Genomic DNA, 18,486 nt, shown 5'->3' with positions numbered 1-18,486 from the left:
CAAAAGCATTATAGCAGAACTGTATTTCAGTTCCAAAGTGAGCTGCTCTATTAACTTTCATTTTAGAACCCTTTACTGCTCGGGTAGAGCCTCTTTAAATTGATTGTGAAATCTGAAAACCCAAAAGCCTGATATCTTGATGCAGCCTTCTGTAGCTTAGTCATGACTCATTTGAAGGAAAGAATCTGCCAATGTCCATGGTCTCACTTTGAAAATAGGGAGGAAGAGATCAGCCCCCGCCCTTTGTCAAGACTAAACGTCCTGCTTCACTGTTGAACTTAAGCTTGATGGTGGGTTTTTTGTTGGGGTGAGGGAACTCTAACTGCTTCTCTAGTATCTGTTTTTGCCTTTAAATTTTCAGATTCTGGGCATGTCTGTGGTGAACAAGGTATGTGATACTTTTGAATACATATATTTGAACGTAAGTCATGCTCCTTTGAAGTGCAGTAAGCATAGGTATCCTCTTGATTTGATTCCAGAGGAAAGGATCGTAATGTAGAGGGTGCCAAAAAAAAAAAAAAAAAATGCATACACATTTTAAGAAAAGAAAACTGTACTAAAATTATAATACTCAAAATATACCAACAACAAAAGATGAACACAAGTCATGTTTGACTTCTGCAATTACAAGAGGTGCTCAAAGCGGTTGCCATCAGCATCCAGACACTTCTGATTATGGCAAACTACTGCTTGAGCAACGTTGATCAAACTGTCCACTTATACACACTTTTTGGCACCCCCAGTATAACTAATTAATCCAATTCTGAAGCCAGGATCCTGGAGCCTAATCTAGGACAGAACAAAGAGATGTATTTGGTTCCATGTGGCTTGGAAGTTAGGCTGTAAACGACAGCAGTGTTTTTAGAACTGTGGTTTGGAACCCACAAATAGACCATGAAATCAATTTAATAGATCAGCAAAATTTTTGTAATAAAATAAAAGAGTACATTGCATATAGCAATAAGTATCATAAAATTTTTATTTCAGTTATATATGTGTGTGTATATACACGTATATATATACATATATACGTGTATATATACATACATATATGTGTGTGTGTATACATACACCGGGGGGGGGGGGTCCAAAAAAAAAATATGACTTGTATTCATCTTTTGTCATCGGTATATATTGAGTATTACGATTTTAATACAGTTTTTTCCTTTCTTAAAATGTGTATACATTTTTTGGCACCCTCTGTATGTAGCATATAAATACTGAGTGGAATTGAAAACTTTTCTACTGTGGTTTATAGTCAAAATGTTTGAAAACCACTGCTCTAGAGAAACCTCAATCTATTAGGCGGGGTGGGGGTAGGAGGGGGGAGTGGAGATTGACCTTTGTTTTTCAACTTCCCTGAAACTTACATCCTAGACTGAGGTAGAGATGGCAAAAGGAGCAGAGATTCTCGCTCCTGTCTGGACACACATTTCAACTCTAGATCACATGTTTATAGAACCAGGAGCGCTGCCTAACACGCTGGCTTGTACTGTGAATTGCTCCGCTTTAGGACATGGATCTGCAAATGAGTTTCACAAGAAGTATCACTGAGATTGGCATTGCTGTCCAAGATGCTGAGCATGAGGGGTTCAAGTTTTCCTACAAGGAGGTGCTACTGGGTCACATGCTGGTGAGTGAGCAGAGAGGACTCAGGCAAGTCTGTTACCAAAGGTGCAGGGTAGTCTTTTTTTAAATGGGTAAAATTCACCAGTCCCAAGGAACAGATCTCTGTCATATTTGTATCTGAGGGCACCCAAGGGTCCATGTGGTTGTGTCTGCATCTGGAAAATCCCCAGATCCTTTCTGAAACGTTTCACCTCCTCATTTGTGTGGCAGGACTTCATCAGGGACGAGCCCCTGGATTCCTTAGCTAGCCCTGTTCGGTGGAAAGCCTTAATCGCCATCAGATACCTCAGGTAGAGAATTTTTTGTTATTCTCGTTGGAAAATTATTTCCTCCCCTATATCCTCCTTCTGTCAACTGATGTGTCAATCAGTGCACTCTCCCTAACATGAACACAGTTATTTCAAACAGGGGTTTCTTCTCTTTCCAGAGTTACAAAACTGAGAGATTGATCATTTGACGACTGACAGGAACTAAAGAGCTACTTAGAGTGAGATTTATTATGAGGAGTGAAATTTCTGTGCAAAAGGAAATTTCTCTTTTGAGATCTGGTCCTGTAGGCAAATTTTAATCTTCCTGTTAAAAATTTATTAAAGCTCTAATCACATTCCAGTTGGTTGTTAGCAGTATACCTGAAGAAGAAAATAATTTTAAGCAAATTTTTAAAATAATATTTCCCCCTGCAATAAAAGAAATAGATGTTCATTGTTAAAACTTGGAAACTATAGAAAGTTTTTAAAAACAGTGAAAATCACTCATTTCCCCCACCTATCCCGCCCCCCATTTTCAACTTTTTGTATTTTTCCTTCAAGTCTTTATATTTAGTGCTTCATTTTGGTTACAGAGTTGAGATCCTAACTTGCGTATGATTTTTTATCCTGCTTTTTGTCAATTCTCCTTATATATTCCCACATTATTACCAATTCTTTACAGACATCATTCTCTTTTCATTAAAAAAATTGTTTTAAATTTTTAACTGTGGTAAAATACATATAACATAATATTTATCATCTTAGCTATTTTTAAGTATGTGGTTCAGTATTGTTAAGTACAATCACGTTGTCGTGCAATCTATCTCCAGAACTCTTTTTATTTTGCAAAACTGAAACTCTCTCCATTCCCTCCTCCCACCAACCCTGGCAACCACCATTCTACTTTCTGTCTCTATGAATTTTGTACATTAGGTACCTCATATAAGTGGAATCATACAGTATTTATCTTTTGTACCTTGCTTATTTCACTTAGAATAATGTCCTCTAGGCCCATCCACATTAAAGCATGTAACAAAATTTCATTATTTTGTAAGGCTGAATAATATTTGATATTATATATACATCATATGTCTTTAATCCATCCATCCAATGGACACTTGGGTTGTTTTCATGGTTTGGTTATTGTGAATAATGCTGCTAGGAACATGGATGGGCAAACCTCTCTTCCAGACCCTGCTTTCAATTCTTTAGGTTATATACCCAAAACTAGGATTGCTGAGTCATATGGTAATCGTTTTTAATTTTTTGAGGAACCACCATACTGTTTTCTATAGCAGTGGCACCATTTTACGTTCCCACCAACATTGCACAAGTATTCTAATTTTTCCATATCCTTACTAATACTTGTTACATTTTTTAATTAGATAGTATCCATCCTAATGGGTATGAGGTGGTACCTCATAGTGGTTTTGAGTTGCATTTCCCTAATGATTAGCAACTTTGAGCATCTTTTAATATGCTCATTGCCTACTTATGTATCTTCTTTGGAGAAATGTCTATTCAACTCCTTTGCCCATTTTTTATTGGTTTTCATTGTTGAGTTGTAGGAGTTCTTTTTATATTCTGGTTATTAACCCTTTATCAGATACATGATTTGCAAATATTTTCTCCCATTCCACAAGTTGGTTTTTCACCCTATTAATTGTGTGCTTTGATGCCCAGAATTTCTTAATTTTGATGTAGAACCATTTCTCTATTTTTACTTTTATTAGCTCTGCTTTTAGTGTCATATCTTTAAAAATCATTGCCAAATCCAATATCATGAAGCTTCCCCCTGTGTTTTCTCTTAGAAATTTGATATTTTTAGCTCTTACATTTAGGTCTTTAATTCATTTTGAGCTGACTTTTGTATATGGTATAAGGTAAGACTCCAACTTCATTCTTTTGCATGTGGATATCCAGTTTTCCCAACACCATATGTTGGAAAAACTATACTTTCCCCCATTGAATGGTCTTGGAACCCTTGATGAAAATCGTTTGAACATAGGCTGGAATCTATTTCTGGCTCTCTATTCTATTCCATTGGCCTATACGTCTGTCTCTTTATGTCTATACTGCACGGGTTTGATTACTGTGGTTTAGTAATAAGTTTTGAAACGAGTAAGTGTGAGACCTCCAACTTAGTTCTTTTTAAAATTATTTTAGCTATTTGAGTTCACTTGAGACTCTATATGAATTTTAGGATGCATTTTTCTATTTCCACAAAAAGTGCCATTAGGATTTGATAGGAATTGCATTAAATCACTAGACTACTTTGGATAGTATGGACTCTTAACAATAGTAAACCTTCCAATCCATGAACATGAGATACCTTTCCATTTATTTGTGTCTTCTTTAATTTTCTTCAGCAACATTTTGTGGTTTTCACTGTACAAGTCTTTCACTTCCTTGGCTAATTTATTTCAAAGTATTTTATTTTTTTGATGCTATTGTAAATGTGATTGTTAATTTCCTTTTGGACGGTTCATTGTTGGTGCATAGAAACACAACTTATTGTTGTGTATTGATTTTGTATCTGCAACTTTGAAGAATATATTTATTAGTTCTAATAGTTATTTTGTAGAGTCTTTGAAGTTTCTATATATAATATCATGGCATCTGCAAAAAGGTAATTTTACTTCTTCCTTTCCAATCTGGATGGCTTTTATTTCTTTTTCTTGCTTAACTGCTCTGGCTAAGTCTTCTAGTACTATATTAAATAGAAGTGGCCAAAGCAGGCATCCTTGTTTTTTTCATTATCTTAGAGGGAATATTTTCAATCTTTCATTATTGAATATGATGTTAGCTGTAGGGTTTTTATATATGGTCTTTATTATGTTGAGGTAACAAATATCATTTTTAATGCCTTCCTAATAGCTTATTATATAGATATGCCCTATGTTACTTAACCACCCTCCTCTTGCTATATCTAATTGTTGCCTGTTTTTAAAAACTATAAATAATACTTTAGTGAACACCTTTATGCAAAAAGTGTTCTCTGAACCTCTAATTATAAAAGTTGACAATTTGGTTCAATAAATATTGTCATTTATGTATCAGGCATTCAAGTAGGTTCTAAAAGAATAATTATGAACAAAGTATGATTTTGCCCTGAAAGAATATAGTCTACTGAAGAATACAGATGCAAAACACACCCATATAAATTCTCTAGGGGCCGGCACGGTGGCTCAGGCGGTTGGAGCTCTGTGCTCCTAACTCCGAAGGCTGCCAGTTTGATTCCCATGTGGGTCAGTGGGCTCTCAACCGCAAGGTTGCTGGTTCAGCTCCTTGAGTCCCGCAATGGATGGTGGCCTCTGCACCCTGCAACTAAGATTGAACACAGCACCTTGAGCTGAGCTGCCACTGAGCTCCCAGATGGCTCAGTTGGTTGGAGGGCAGGCTCTCAACCACAAGGTTGCCAGTTCAATTCCTCGATTCCTGCAAGGGATGGTGGGCTGCACCCCCTGCAACTAGCAATGGCAACGGGACCTGGAGCTGAGCTGTGCCCTCCACAACTAAGACTGAAAGGACAACAACTTGACTTGGAAAAAAGTCCTGGAAGTACACACTCTTCCCCAATAAAGTCCTGTTCCCCTTCCCCAATAAAATAAAAATAAAAATAAATTATCTAAAATATGGTAAGAAGAAGACAAGGGAGGCATAGTTTGCCATGTTTACAAAGATGAGGAAAGTTTGAAGAAAGCTTGAATAAATAATTCTTGATCATGAAGTAAGAATTAACCAGGCTCTAGAACAGTGCTGTGAAGTAGAAATGTAATGCAAATCACATATGTCATTTAAAGTTTTCTAGTAGCCACTTTCAAAAGAGTAACAGGAAATAAGTTAATTTTAATAATTATTATTTAATAATTATTATTTAATTCAGTATATTCAATATATTATCATTTCAACATGTATTCAGTACAAACATATAGTAATTAGATAATCTACATAATTTTTAATACTAAAGATTCAAAATCCAGTGTGTCTTAGAATTGCATCATATCTTAATTCAGACTAAGCACAACTCAAGTGTTCAATAACCACATGTTGCTAGTAGCTGCCCTCATTTGGACTGGACACTTGCAAACTAATTTCAAATGACAGAAAGCAAATCAGTGTTTGCATGGGGCCAGGGTGGAGGAAGAGATGAAATGCAAAGGCGCATAAGGAAAAATTTGGGAGTGATAGGGAATGTTTCATATTGATTATAATGGTGGTTTCATGGGTATAAAACTCATTTAATTGCCCCCTTTGAATGGATGCAGCTTGTTGTGCATAAGTTGTACTTTAATAAGTTGATTTTTTTTTAAATCAGCAGGACAATAAAGATGAGAAGACTATTCAGCATATATCAATACATTTAGCCTTTCAATAGAGCTGTCCCAGCTGGTAATTTTACTTCCCTGTGAGAGAACAAATTTCACTCTGCCCTGAAAGTGTCATCATTTTTTTCTTTGCTCATTTGGTCACTGACAAACGGTATTATATTGTATTGTCTTAATTTACATTTATTTAATAACAAATGGGGTTTTTCATGTTTTATTGAACATTTGCATTTTCCCAAGATATGTCCAGGTTTGTTCATATCCTCATGATGTCTATAGTAAATGTAAGAGAGAGAGAAGAAGAAGAAGAAAAGAGAGAGGAAGGGATTGTTTTTTCACTTGTGCATTTATAAGAACCTATAGTATGTGTGACACTACATATAACATGAGAGGACAGATGAAACTGATAAAACTCACTGCTCCGAACTTAGAATCAATCTGTATGTGTGTGTGTCTCTTTCTCTCACATACACACACAAGCACTAACTAAAACATGTTATCACAGATGTTAATGTTATCACAGATCATATAATAAAGGGTTAAGTAACTCAAAGCAAATGATTTGTTTATCACTAATAAATTCGAATTGAGGCACGTTGACTACACTCACCGGGACAGTCTGATCTGTCCGTACTCCTGTTCCCGCTTCCTTCAACATCCCACCACATCAGAAAATATATCTGACCCCCTCAGGAGCAATTGTCAGTTCTTGGGAACTCTACTGGGTCATGTTTTGTTTGTCACCATAATATCCACTCCTCTATGTGGTTCTCGTTTCAGTAAACTGAAACCTCGGCTCTCACTCAATGACCATCTTAATATTCTTGAAGAGAATATTCAGAGGCTGCTGCCCCTTCCACCTCTGGAAAAACTCAGAAATGAAGGCGAGACGGACAAGGACCAGGAGCACATTACTGTACGTGGGGAGAGGCCTGAAGAGAATGAAGAACTCAGTGGGGCTTTCCTCTCTCACCTCAGCATTACACTCCCACTCACGTTTCATTTCAGTTTCTCTATGAACGATCCATGGATGCTCTAGGAAAGCTGCTGAAGACCATGATGTGGGATAATGTGACAGCAGAGGACTGTCAAGAAATGTTCAATGTGAGTAAGGCCTCCACTCAAGCTGATTCCCATATCCGCTAATCTGTGCTCCAATACACCACTCCAAACTCTTCCTCATCCTGTTCACACGGAGACGTCCAGCCTGATCCACTTACCCCACCACATAGGGCCAATTAATTTAAAAATTGTTTGTGGGGAGGTAAGCACCTGTTACATAAGAGGCAGAGAGAGAGAATGAGAGTGAAAGCAAGAGTGAGAGAATGCAAATGAGTGAATTATGAAGAATACTAAGGAAAGGACACTTACTGTTTGACCAACAGCTTCTCCGAATGTGGCTAGTTTCACAAAAAGAGTGGGAAAGAGAAAGAGCCTTCCAGATCACTGCAAAAGTGCTGACAAACGACATTGATGTAAGTAATCCCCTAGAATCAATAGGTTTCACTGCTTGCTAACAACCAGGATCTCTGGAGGCATACTCCTACATGATGGATCTCCAATCCCCTGATGGAGTGTTTTCCAGAGAGCCACCTGAGAGGTCTAACTCCAGAGTGTGGCAACTACACTAGGATTTAGCTCTTTGGTTCTCTTTATGTGATTGCTTATTTATTTTTCCACCGCCCTTAAAAGGAAAGTTCAAGATTCAATTTCATGAATATTAAATGTTGACTACAATTTAAATATATATATATATATATATATATACATATGTATGTATATATATGTGTGTGTGTGAGTATATGTATATACGTATATGTATACATATACGTATATATATATATATACGTATATATATATGTATGTATATATATACAGAGGTGCCAAAAAAAATGTTTACAAGTGGACACTTTGGTCAGTGTTACTCAAGCAGTAGTTCACCAGAATCAGAAGTGTCTGGATGCTGAATGTAACCACTTTGAGCACCTCTCGTAATTGCAGAAGTTAAACGTAACTTGTATTTATCTTTTGTTACCAGTATATATTGAGTATTAACAATTTTAATACAGTTTTCCTTTCTTAAAAATTTTTTTGGCACCCTCTTATATATCGTCACGGGACATAAAGTAGAGCATAGGGAAGATAGTGGTATTGTAACAGCTATATACGATGTCAGAGGAGTAGTAGATAGGGGTGTGTAAATGTCTATTATGTTGCTTTGCATACATGAAACTAACACAAAAAGATTCAATTTTGTTCTAAAGATTTGCAGGGAGAAAACAGGGACTTAATATCCAGTGTTGGGAATATTCTGGTATATCATTAAGCCACTCCATCACCTTGGGGGTCTCCTTTATCTTGCAGGCACCAGTGAACTTTAAAATTGGCTCACTCCTAGGCCTCCTGGCTCCTCACTCCTGTGACACCCTGCCCACCATCCGTCAGGCCGCCGCTAGCTCGGCCATTGGTCTGTTTTGTATAAAAGGTGAGTAAAAGATGAGAAACCCACAAATGAAGAGAAAATATCTATTTTCTTTTGTTTTTAGTTTTTCTCCTTGTACGTCTATGTCTCCGTCTCCTTTCTTCCTTCCTCTCTCCCTCCCTTCCCATGCCCCTCCCTTTCTGCCTCCCTCCTTCCCCAATTCAGCCATTTCTGAGTTCTAATATCTTCATTATGTCACAGAATTTGTCTCTTGGATCTTTTTTCCTCAGTGGCTCTGTTTTTCTGTTTTTTTAAAAAAAATAAAGATAATAACACCAAAACATCTTAAAGAGCCATTAAAGTGGATAAAATAAACATTTTGAGAGTGTCTGATTTAAATCACTGAGCAATTGGGCATATTAGCAATGCTTCCTCTATTACATGGTTTTCTTCAGGAGGAAATTGCACTGTTATTATGGTGCTAAGTGACTTTCAAAGTTCTCTAAGAGAGATAACTTTGTGGAGGTTTTCCTAGCTTGCATAACAAGAACTCTCTCTGCTCACGTGAATGACTGTCAATATCTGTAAATGTAAAGAATTTTAAAACCGGCCGACCAGATGGCTCAGTTAGTTAGAGAGGGAGCTCTGAACAGCTGGGTTGCCGGTTCAATTCCCACATGGGCCAGTGAGCTGCACCGTCCACAGCTAGATTGAAGATAGCGAGCTGCAGCTGAGCTCCCAGAGGGGCAGCCGGATGGCTCTGTTGATTGGAGCATGAGCTCTCAACAACAAGGTTGCTGGTTCAATTCCCACATGGGATGGTGGGCTGTGGTCCCTGCAACTAAAGATTGAAAAACAGCCACTGGACTTGGAGCTGGGCTGTGCCTTCCACAGCTAGATTGAGGGACAGTGACTTGGAACTGATGGGCCCTGGAGAAACACACTGTTCCTCAATATTCCCCCAATAAAAAAATTAAAAAAAAAAAAGAATTTTAAAACCTCAGTCTTGAGCTGAAACCGACAAACAGGGCCTTCTGCCCAGGTTAAATCAGGTTAAATCAACAAGTGTTTCATGGAGCCCTGCAGTATGTGTGTGCAGTTCTATGTAGACCAGGGATAGCCAGAAACACTTGGTGTTGGTTGAGTGCCTGCTCATGCCTGCGTTCCACTCTTCACTCTGTTAGGTGCTCAGAAAATATTTACTGAGTGCCTTCCCACATGTCAAGCACTGTTCTGATGCTGGAGACACAGAGACATTACAAGATTCACATAAGAAAAGTGTGTTAAATCCAAAAGGCAAGATTTGGATTTGGGGTGGGGGAGTAGTCAGTCAAAAAGAAAAATAAAATATTCAGCAGAGCCAGAATAGGTATGAAAGTCCCTTGGGATATGGAGAGATTGTTCATTAAGGATATACTCATATGCTTTTACTGAACCAGGAGGAAAAAAAAGTGAATTAGGGAAATAAAAACTAAGGGACCATTTCAGTAAGAGAAGTAATGTGCCAGAACGGGACCTCATAGGAAGAAAGGAATTTGAATTCTATTATTGTTGTACCTATTCTTCCTTTAGCCAACTTTATTTCCCTGAAATGAGCAAACTTCAGGTCCTTAAATACTCCTTGTTAACAAGAAATTCCATACTTCATTAATCACTTTAACTCCTTTTCTTGATTGATCAAATAAGCATGGTAAAGAGAGAAAGAACATGATTGTTAAACACCCACTACATACAAGTCACTAATGTGATATTAAATTAAATACCCATTTAATATTCATGCATGTTGCTCAGTCAGTTTTGAGATGAGGGATCAGAGGTTAAGAAATGTACCAGTTGCTTGGATCGCTGAAAATTGTGCAGCTGGGCTTTGAGCTCAGGTCTGTGTGACTCCAGAGTCCATGTGTTTTGTTGGGCGAGGCTGCCTTCCACCAAATGGCTCCGGTGGGAGTTTCCACAGTTACTATACATACCCACAGCAAACAGAAAATCATTACTATTTAGGTCTACGTTTATAAATTGTTATCAATAATCACGCATGTGATGTTCCTATTGTAATAGTTACCTTTCCATTTCCCCAAAAGTGGCTCACCGCAGAGTGGAATTCCAACAGAGACAGCAGGGTAACAAAGTAGTGAGAGCCTGGGCATTGGTCTCAGACAGACCAGAGTTCAAGTTCTGACTTTCCTATTTTTACTCACAGTCATGTGGCCAAATGGTTTCACATGTCGGCCTCAGCGCTCTCATCAGCAAGATAGGGGCAGTGACGGAGAGTCTACCTCAGATGATCTTTCTCAGTAGTAAATGAGCTCATTATATGCAGAGGATTTAACGTGGTGCCCGGCAGGTATAAATTACTCAATATATGTTTGCTCTTATGCTCACCATCTCATCAGACAGTCTTTAGTGCGTTTGTTAAAGGCATCCAGCAGCTGAATTAGTGTCTTATTAAAATATAGCCAGCGGGATGTTAAGAGCCTTGGGATGGCTCTTAACAACAAGGTTGCCAGTTCAATTCCCACATGGGATAGTGGGTTGCGTCCCCTGCAATTAAGATTGAAAACGGCGACTGGTGAACACACAATATGAGATATAGATAATGTATTACAGAATTGTACACCTGAAATCTATATAACTTTACTAACAATTGTCACCCCAATAAACTTTAAGTTAAAAAAAAGAAAAAAGAAAATGGTGACTGGACTTAGAGCTGAGCTGCACCCTCCACAACTAGATAGAAAGCAATGACTTGACTTAGAGCTGATGGGCCCTGGAGAAACACGTTGTTCCCCAATATTCCCCAATTTAAAAAAAATGTAATATATATATAGCCAGCCTCTTCAACTCCAATCATGTCTTTGAACTCTTACCTATGTCTCCCTTTGTTGATTTTAGGTATTCACCTGGAAATGGAAAGACTGCAGGGTTTGCAGGAAGGACTTCAATGTGATGATGTACAGGTCCAGATCAAGATTTCTTCTAAAATAGCAAAGGTAATAGACGTGGAAGACTGGCCAAGGGAAATAAATATGATTTTGGATTGGTTTCCAAATGAGTAAGCTGTGTACACCCCACTACCAAGGAGGAGAATAATCTAGCCAGCCATTCAAGCTGAATGAAGACCTTTGTCCTATCATTTATGAACTCTGGGTGCAGGTGCCCAGTCAATGCCTGCTGCTGATCATTTCATACTGTGAGAAATCTTGTGAATCAAGCAGCCCTCTCCAGGTTGAGGGAGGCAGTCAGGTGAAGTAGAAGGACAGGCTTTGGAGCCAATCAGACAGACTCTGTGGGCACTACTTGAAGCTCAGAATCCTCATCTTCAAAAAAAAAAAGGTACCTAACCTATCTCTCAGAGTTGTTATGAGGATTGGTCAATCAATTCACTCATTTATTCAATCATTCATTTACTCATTTAATATGCCCTGTGCACCTACCATATGCCAGACTTTATTCTAAGCTCTAAGAATAGAAAAAGACAAAATGCCTGCTCTCGTTGAGCTTCCATTCTAGTGGACAGAATCAGTCAAAAAAATATCAAAGCCCCTGAGGTGGACAAAGAACTGGGTAATGAGATCCAAGAGGTAGCCTGGGGCTGATCAGGTACCCTCCAGACCTTGTGAAGGACCTTGGTTTTTACTCCAAATGAAATCCAAAGCCAGCAGAGGGTTTTGAGCAGAAGAGTCGGGGCCACTACATACAACTGTGCTGGTTTTGAAATGCATAAGTGGCATCTTTCCTAAAGTAGACGTTGTAGATTTATGTGTACAAGTATTATGGTAACTATCCACAGATGACAGTAAAAGGTCCAACAAAATCCGTCATTATGACAATATACTTACAGAAAGAAATGAACTATCTTAACAGAACGCCTTTCCCTAACTTGCAAAACCCCCCTATGGGGTGTTGATGGTTCTGCAAGGAGAACCATGATTAGACTTATATTTCTAAAGGGTCATCTGGAAACTGTTTTTAAACTAGAATATAAACTGGCAAGAGGGAAATTAGTGAGGCCACTTTGGAGAAAACTACAAGAATCCAGCTGTGAGATTACGTGACGTAGACTAAGGTGGCAGCAGCGGTGATGAGAAACTGATCAGAATATGGGAGAGAAGCAAGTTGGAAAACTGGGGAGAACATATGTCAAATGCCTAAGAAAGTGTCAGACACATCATAGATGCTTCCTTCCTTCCTTTATCCCTAAACCAACATCTATCCCAGTGTGATTAAGGAGAAAAAAAAAAAAAAACAGGTTACCATTCCATTGAACTTGAACTCCAGGCAGGCAGTTGGTGTCACACAGAAGAGACAGGCTAGTCTAGTCCTTTGATCTTGGAAACGTGATAAATTACAAACTGGCTGGGACATGCAACTGCTCATGAAAAGAAACTCAGAACTCTACCAAACATCATCAGGCCATTTAATACAGGGAGAAGTCGGTTGTGAATAGGAATGTCTTCATACCTACAAACTCTTGGTTAAAACCCATGATCACCTTGCTTAGTTAAAGCTCCAGGTAATACTCCTGGAATTCATTCAAACTGCTAACTTTTCACCTTCCTGCCTGCCTTTTCATTAGCACATACACACACACACACACACACACACACACACACACACACACACACACTGCTATCAACCAAACAATCTGTATAGTTCTTGTATGTACAGACCAAAATTGCAAAGTTTTTATTTTTCTCAACTTCTTATTGACTGCTTTCAATACTGAAACATGGAAGAGCAAAAGACAGAGCTAAATAATTTATATGTACCAAGACACCAGTATTTACCATAGCACTTAGTACAGGGTGATAGATTTTCCTGGATTCTTAAGCCTTAGCTATGCTTTGGCAAACACAAGACATTTCAATGTTACATGAAATGTGTGTGAAGTACTTTGCAATAAATTACTATATAAGCATTATGCATCATTTTTTCCTTATGGAGTATACTATAACTTTAGTTTGGAGAGGAAAATTCCTCAGCAAGCCTGGGGTTTGATAAATATGAAATGATAAAAAGGCTATCCCAGGGAAAGTTTGCCTAGAGTTAAAAGGTCATGTCTATGTCTTATTTCAGCATTTCCTCTAGTTTCTATGGCTCCAGTCATATAGTCACTCTTTGGCACTCTTTGGTCTCTAATATCCTAAAACAAATAGTCACAGCATGTTGTAGGTGTCCAGATATGAAGGGAGGTGGTTGATAACATGCATTTTTCTGGTATGTTCTCAGATTGTCTGCAAACTCATCCCAAGTGAAGAAATTCTCACATTCCTGGAGGAAACCCTGGATGGTCTGGAGACCCTCAACTCCACATGTATAACAGCCTGTGGCACATGGATGATTGCCGCCCTGAAGGAACAGGGAGCTGCTCTAGAAGAGCAGGTGAACTGACAGCCAGTTTGACACCTGAGCAGAATTCTAACACTTCTGAAACACCAAGTCAGTCGCCCTTTCTCCCTTCATCCTCTGATGGGCAATAGGCAGGAGAATGCACAACCCCAAGAGACCTCAGCAGAGACCCAAGTTGTGTATTAACAGCCAGGCTCATGTTGAGTGTCTGTCTCAAGCAATCTCAGTGTGACTCTCTAGTCTGTGATCATAAAAAATTTCCAAACTATCTATCACTCACTGGCCAGAGGAAGCAGCTCTGAACCAAGGACATTTGGATTATGGAAAACTGGGTTGTTAGATCTGCGAGGATGAGAGTGACTGTGGGAACGCCTCTGAGATGGCCATCTATGGCCAATAGAGTCTCTAATCCACTGACACTCTTCACTGCTCTTCCACACATCTTAGAATTCTGGTAAGGAAGGCTGTCATTGGGAAACTGATTGCAGGGAAAGTCCTCAATCCTTCTCCCAACCGGAAAGGGAAGCAGAATGAACAGGATTTAAATTAAGGAAGCTTGGTTAAGCACTCCAAATGGAGATGCTCTATCTATCCTCTCTCTTGAATCAGAAACAGAATACAAACAAGTCAAAGATTAATAAAGAGGAAAAGAATCTTTAACTCAATGAAGGTATCTCAAGGAGAAAGAAGTTTTTGTCCCCACTGCCCAGAGTCAACCACCCTAAATTAAAGAATTCTCCAAAGCATGACTTTTAGAAATGACCTCTGTGCTAATTACTTTCCAATCAGTTTTTTTAAAAGACATGTATTTAGTACATACAATTGGCAGGCACTGGGTTAGGCATGGGACAGTGAAGGGTAATAAATTTAGAATGTTCATTTATTTGTGTGTGTAGCATAAAAGGGAGTTACTCACACAATAGATAAAGGCTTACAAAATGGACTTAAATCCTCTCCAAGAATCACTGAAATGAGGCTCTATAGTAATCATGTTATGCTTACCCTAAAAATGTCTATCCAGAGAAAGCAAGAGAAACATCTACAAGAAGGAAAGTTACTGTAGCATAGAGACACGCTCTTCTCCATGCAAATATTCTAATATATAATATCCTTCTATGCTAGCCACAGATTTAACATCCAAATACCGTGTTTCCCCAAAAATAAGACCTACCCGGACCATCAGCTCTAATGCGTCTTTTGGAGCTAAAATTAATATAAGACCGGGTATTATATTATATAAAACCTAGTATTATATTATACGTATTAGAGCTGATGGCCCGGCTAGGTCTTATTTTCGGGGAAACACGGTATATTGTGATGGAAAGAGAACTGATTCTGGGTGGTGAACACAAAATGCAATATATAAATGATGTATTATAGAATTATACACTTGAAACCTATATAATTTACTAATCAAATTTAATAGAAATTTTAAAAATATCCAAATCCAGAAAAATGGCCTTCAGTGCCCTCTAGGATCTGGCTTCATCTTTTCTATCAAACTATCTTCCCTTTTTCACCCACATTCTCTCTGTGCTCCAAACTGGACTATGCTCTGATTCCAGAAATCTTTTATGCATTTGCTTGTGATCATGCTTTCATACTATTTTTTTTATATAGGATTTTAATTCTTAGAGCCATTTTAGGCTCATAGCAAAATTAAGCAGAAGGTACAGAGTTCCCATATACCTCCTCTCCCCCCCAACACACACACCCTCTTCCACTATCAACACCCCCGCCACAGTGGTATATTTATTACAATCGATGACCCTACACTAACACACGGTATAATGGCCCCAAGTCCATAGTTTACATTAGGGTTCACTCTTGATGCTGACAAATGTATAATGACATGGGCCCACCGTTGTTGTATCATACAAAATAGTTTCACTGCCTTAAAAATGCTATGCTCCACCTGGTCTCTTTGCATCTGTACCTGTGTTCTTTCTGATGAGGATGCGTTTTCCCACCATCTCCAACTTGTCTTTTGAAGTTGCTATATATCCTTCCAGACCCAGGCCAGATGTCCCTCCAAGTGACCTCAGTTACTTCTGGATTCCCCTGTCAGTTCTGCATACCACTTGTATACCATACACAGTCATGTGCACAGGCCTTTGAGTATATGCCTAATATCCTTTATTAGTCTACCCATTTCTTTTGAGAAAGGGCTTATTCATCTTATTCATCTCACGTAAATTCCCCCACAGTACCTCGCACAATACCTGGCATAATGCAACCTTTCACTACATACTCACTAAATTGATTTAAGAATAAATACCCAACTAGACAATAATTCTCTTGAATAAGAGATAGGCCATACATGCCCGAAGGCTTTCATGTAGAGGGAAAATGACAACTTAATGCTTGATTTGGCTTTTTTTGTTTTTGTTTTTTTTTAGTTGTTGGAGATCTTGGGCATGATTTACTATCACATGCCAGTCCTCAGACAAAAGGAGGAAAGTTTTCAGTTTATGCTGGAAGCCGTTTCCCAGATAGCCAGCTTTCACATGAATGCAGTTGTCACCAATCTTCTACAGAAGACTCTGCCCCTTGACAGGTAGATTCTAACTGAACTGGTTCCTTCCTTCCCCTAGGAAAGACCACTCTGCAAGGCATCGGGGAAGGATTACTGTTTGAAAAAACAGCAAATAAAGGTTGAAAACAAGCCACCTCAATAATAACTTAAAAATTGGTATTGAATCATACGTACTGTCTTTCCAAGTGGTTTTCATGTGTGTATGTATGTGTGCGCTCATTGAATGGTAATAAGATTTTTTTATTTAAAAAATACACTATAGGAATAATTCTCTTTCTGGTTGCCTAAAATACACCTATTTGAGAGATTTCTACCTTGATGGACATAAACAAACCTCAGTAACCCAAGGCCAGAATTCTGGATTGTTAAATAAAATAAAAACATCCCATGTTAGTATGTCCATCTGTCCTTGAAATTTTATTTCGTCATAATGTGGCTTGAAAGTGAATCAGATGGAAAAGCTCATATTCCAAGGAGCTGTGCCTCACCCGTTTCCTGCCTTGCCACCCTAGGGACTCAAAGACACTGTGGAAGGCTTTGGCTGAGAACCCGGCCTCCAGTGGAAAACTCTTGCGAGCCTTAATAGACAAACTGGAGAACAGTTTAGAAGATGACCTAGCCAGCCTGGATGCGATTTCAGTGAGTTGGACAACCCATCAGATGCCTGAAATTGGGCCCCATTCCATGATTGTTCCCACCGGGAACTTGGTGATGTGGCATTAATCACATTTCTTCTCCCCTCATGCCCTGATTTTAGATCAACTCCAGTTTATAGAGAAAGATGGCAGTAATTTTGTCTGTGGCTGATGATTTTTAGAAGCAAATTTCTCATCAGCTCAAAGAAAATCTGTGTGTCTGTATTTCCAAATTAGTCTTCAAGATACCCAAGTAGCCTTTCTTGTTGAAAGACCCCAGTGTTGGAAAAGATTTCACTTTACCTGACTGGTGCCCCCTGGAGTTTGGAGTCACTTAACATGGCAGGCCTGAGACTCCCAGTCTGAATTGAGAAGTTTCCAGACAAACCCTCCCTTTTCTATGTGTTTTTACCATGTGTGGTCAACTTGGAAAGGAATCATATGGGGAGAAAACAAACTTGAAGATCAGCCCAGTGCGACAATGTCCTTGGAGGAAAGGAGCCTGCCTGACCACAAGGTCCTCTCTCCCCTCAGGTGGCCTGTGCTATCCATGAAGTGGTATCAACAGGGATCCCTGTCACAGGCTTGTACCCGGAGCTGTTCACCCTTCTCCTGAAGCTGGTCAGCTGCACACTAGGCCAGAAGATGCCAACTTCTAGCTTGAGCCACAGGCGGCGGGTGATGCAGCAGGGAGAACGGCAGCAAATCGCAGACCCCTGCAGGTGAATGGCCAGGCAGGGGGGGGCTTCCAGAGCTAGCCTGATCCCAGACTTTAGACGAGGGTCTGCGGAACTCAAGGCCTACACCTTCTAGCATGGCCTCGACTAGGAAGAAATCAGGCTCCACCGTCCTTAATTCTTGGAGCAATTCTTCCCTGAACCAATACCCAGAATGGTCACATAACAAATAAGTCTTCTTCCCTTGAGGGCCCATTCTATTTCCCCTTTTTTCTTTCCATGAGACCTTTCAAGGAAAGCTGGAATTTTGTGATAGTCAAGGCCACCAGGGAAAGAAGAGAAATAAAAATATCACATTTCATCAAATCTAAGGCCAATTCAAGGAAGCAACCTTATTTTGTGTGCCACTGAGAAAGAAAAAAAGACTCCCAACTAAGCCATGAATCAACGCTTCTAAATTTTTATTGTATATTTACCCAAAGAGTTGTTTTAGGGTTATTAGGTATACATTTTTATCCAATATCACATTGCTCTGTTTCCCTGCCCTTTTGCATAACTTTTCAATCCAATGTCAAATCAACCTTTTAAAATAGATGATGTAATACAGAATTGTACACCTGAAATCTATGTAAATTTTACTAACAATTGTCACCCCAATAAAT

The 18,486-nt window shown here is 39.0% G+C and overlaps 1 protein-coding gene across 1 annotated transcript in view; it reads left to right on the top strand.

Annotated features, from left to right (window-relative positions):
• Positions 1–18,486, top strand: part of MROH2B (maestro heat like repeat family member 2B) — a 53,979-nt gene that overhangs the window by 26,386 nt on the left and 9,107 nt on the right. Inside the window, exons 19-30 of the mRNA XM_074328967.2 lie at positions 362–388; positions 1,514–1,633; positions 1,840–1,919; positions 6,986–7,121; positions 7,214–7,309; positions 7,591–7,680; positions 8,570–8,690; positions 11,520–11,617; positions 13,857–14,009; positions 16,376–16,533; positions 17,025–17,151; positions 17,682–17,869. Coding sequence (XP_074185068.2) covers positions 362–388; positions 1,514–1,633; positions 1,840–1,919; positions 6,986–7,121; positions 7,214–7,309; positions 7,591–7,680; positions 8,570–8,690; positions 11,520–11,617; positions 13,857–14,009; positions 16,376–16,533; positions 17,025–17,151; positions 17,682–17,869 — 1,394 coding nt within the window. The remainder of the gene's footprint in view (positions 1–361; positions 389–1,513; positions 1,634–1,839; positions 1,920–6,985; positions 7,122–7,213; positions 7,310–7,590; positions 7,681–8,569; positions 8,691–11,519; positions 11,618–13,856; positions 14,010–16,375; positions 16,534–17,024; positions 17,152–17,681; positions 17,870–18,486) is intronic.

The sequence above is a fragment of the Rhinolophus sinicus genome, chromosome 3 (genome assembly GCF_057876585.1).
Source record: "Rhinolophus sinicus isolate RSI-liver-muscle chromosome 3, RSI-T2T, whole genome shotgun sequence".
In the NCBI taxonomy this organism is placed as follows: domain Eukaryota; kingdom Metazoa; phylum Chordata; class Mammalia; order Chiroptera; family Rhinolophidae; genus Rhinolophus; species Rhinolophus sinicus.
This window is presented reverse-complemented; position numbering and strand designations above follow the sequence as displayed.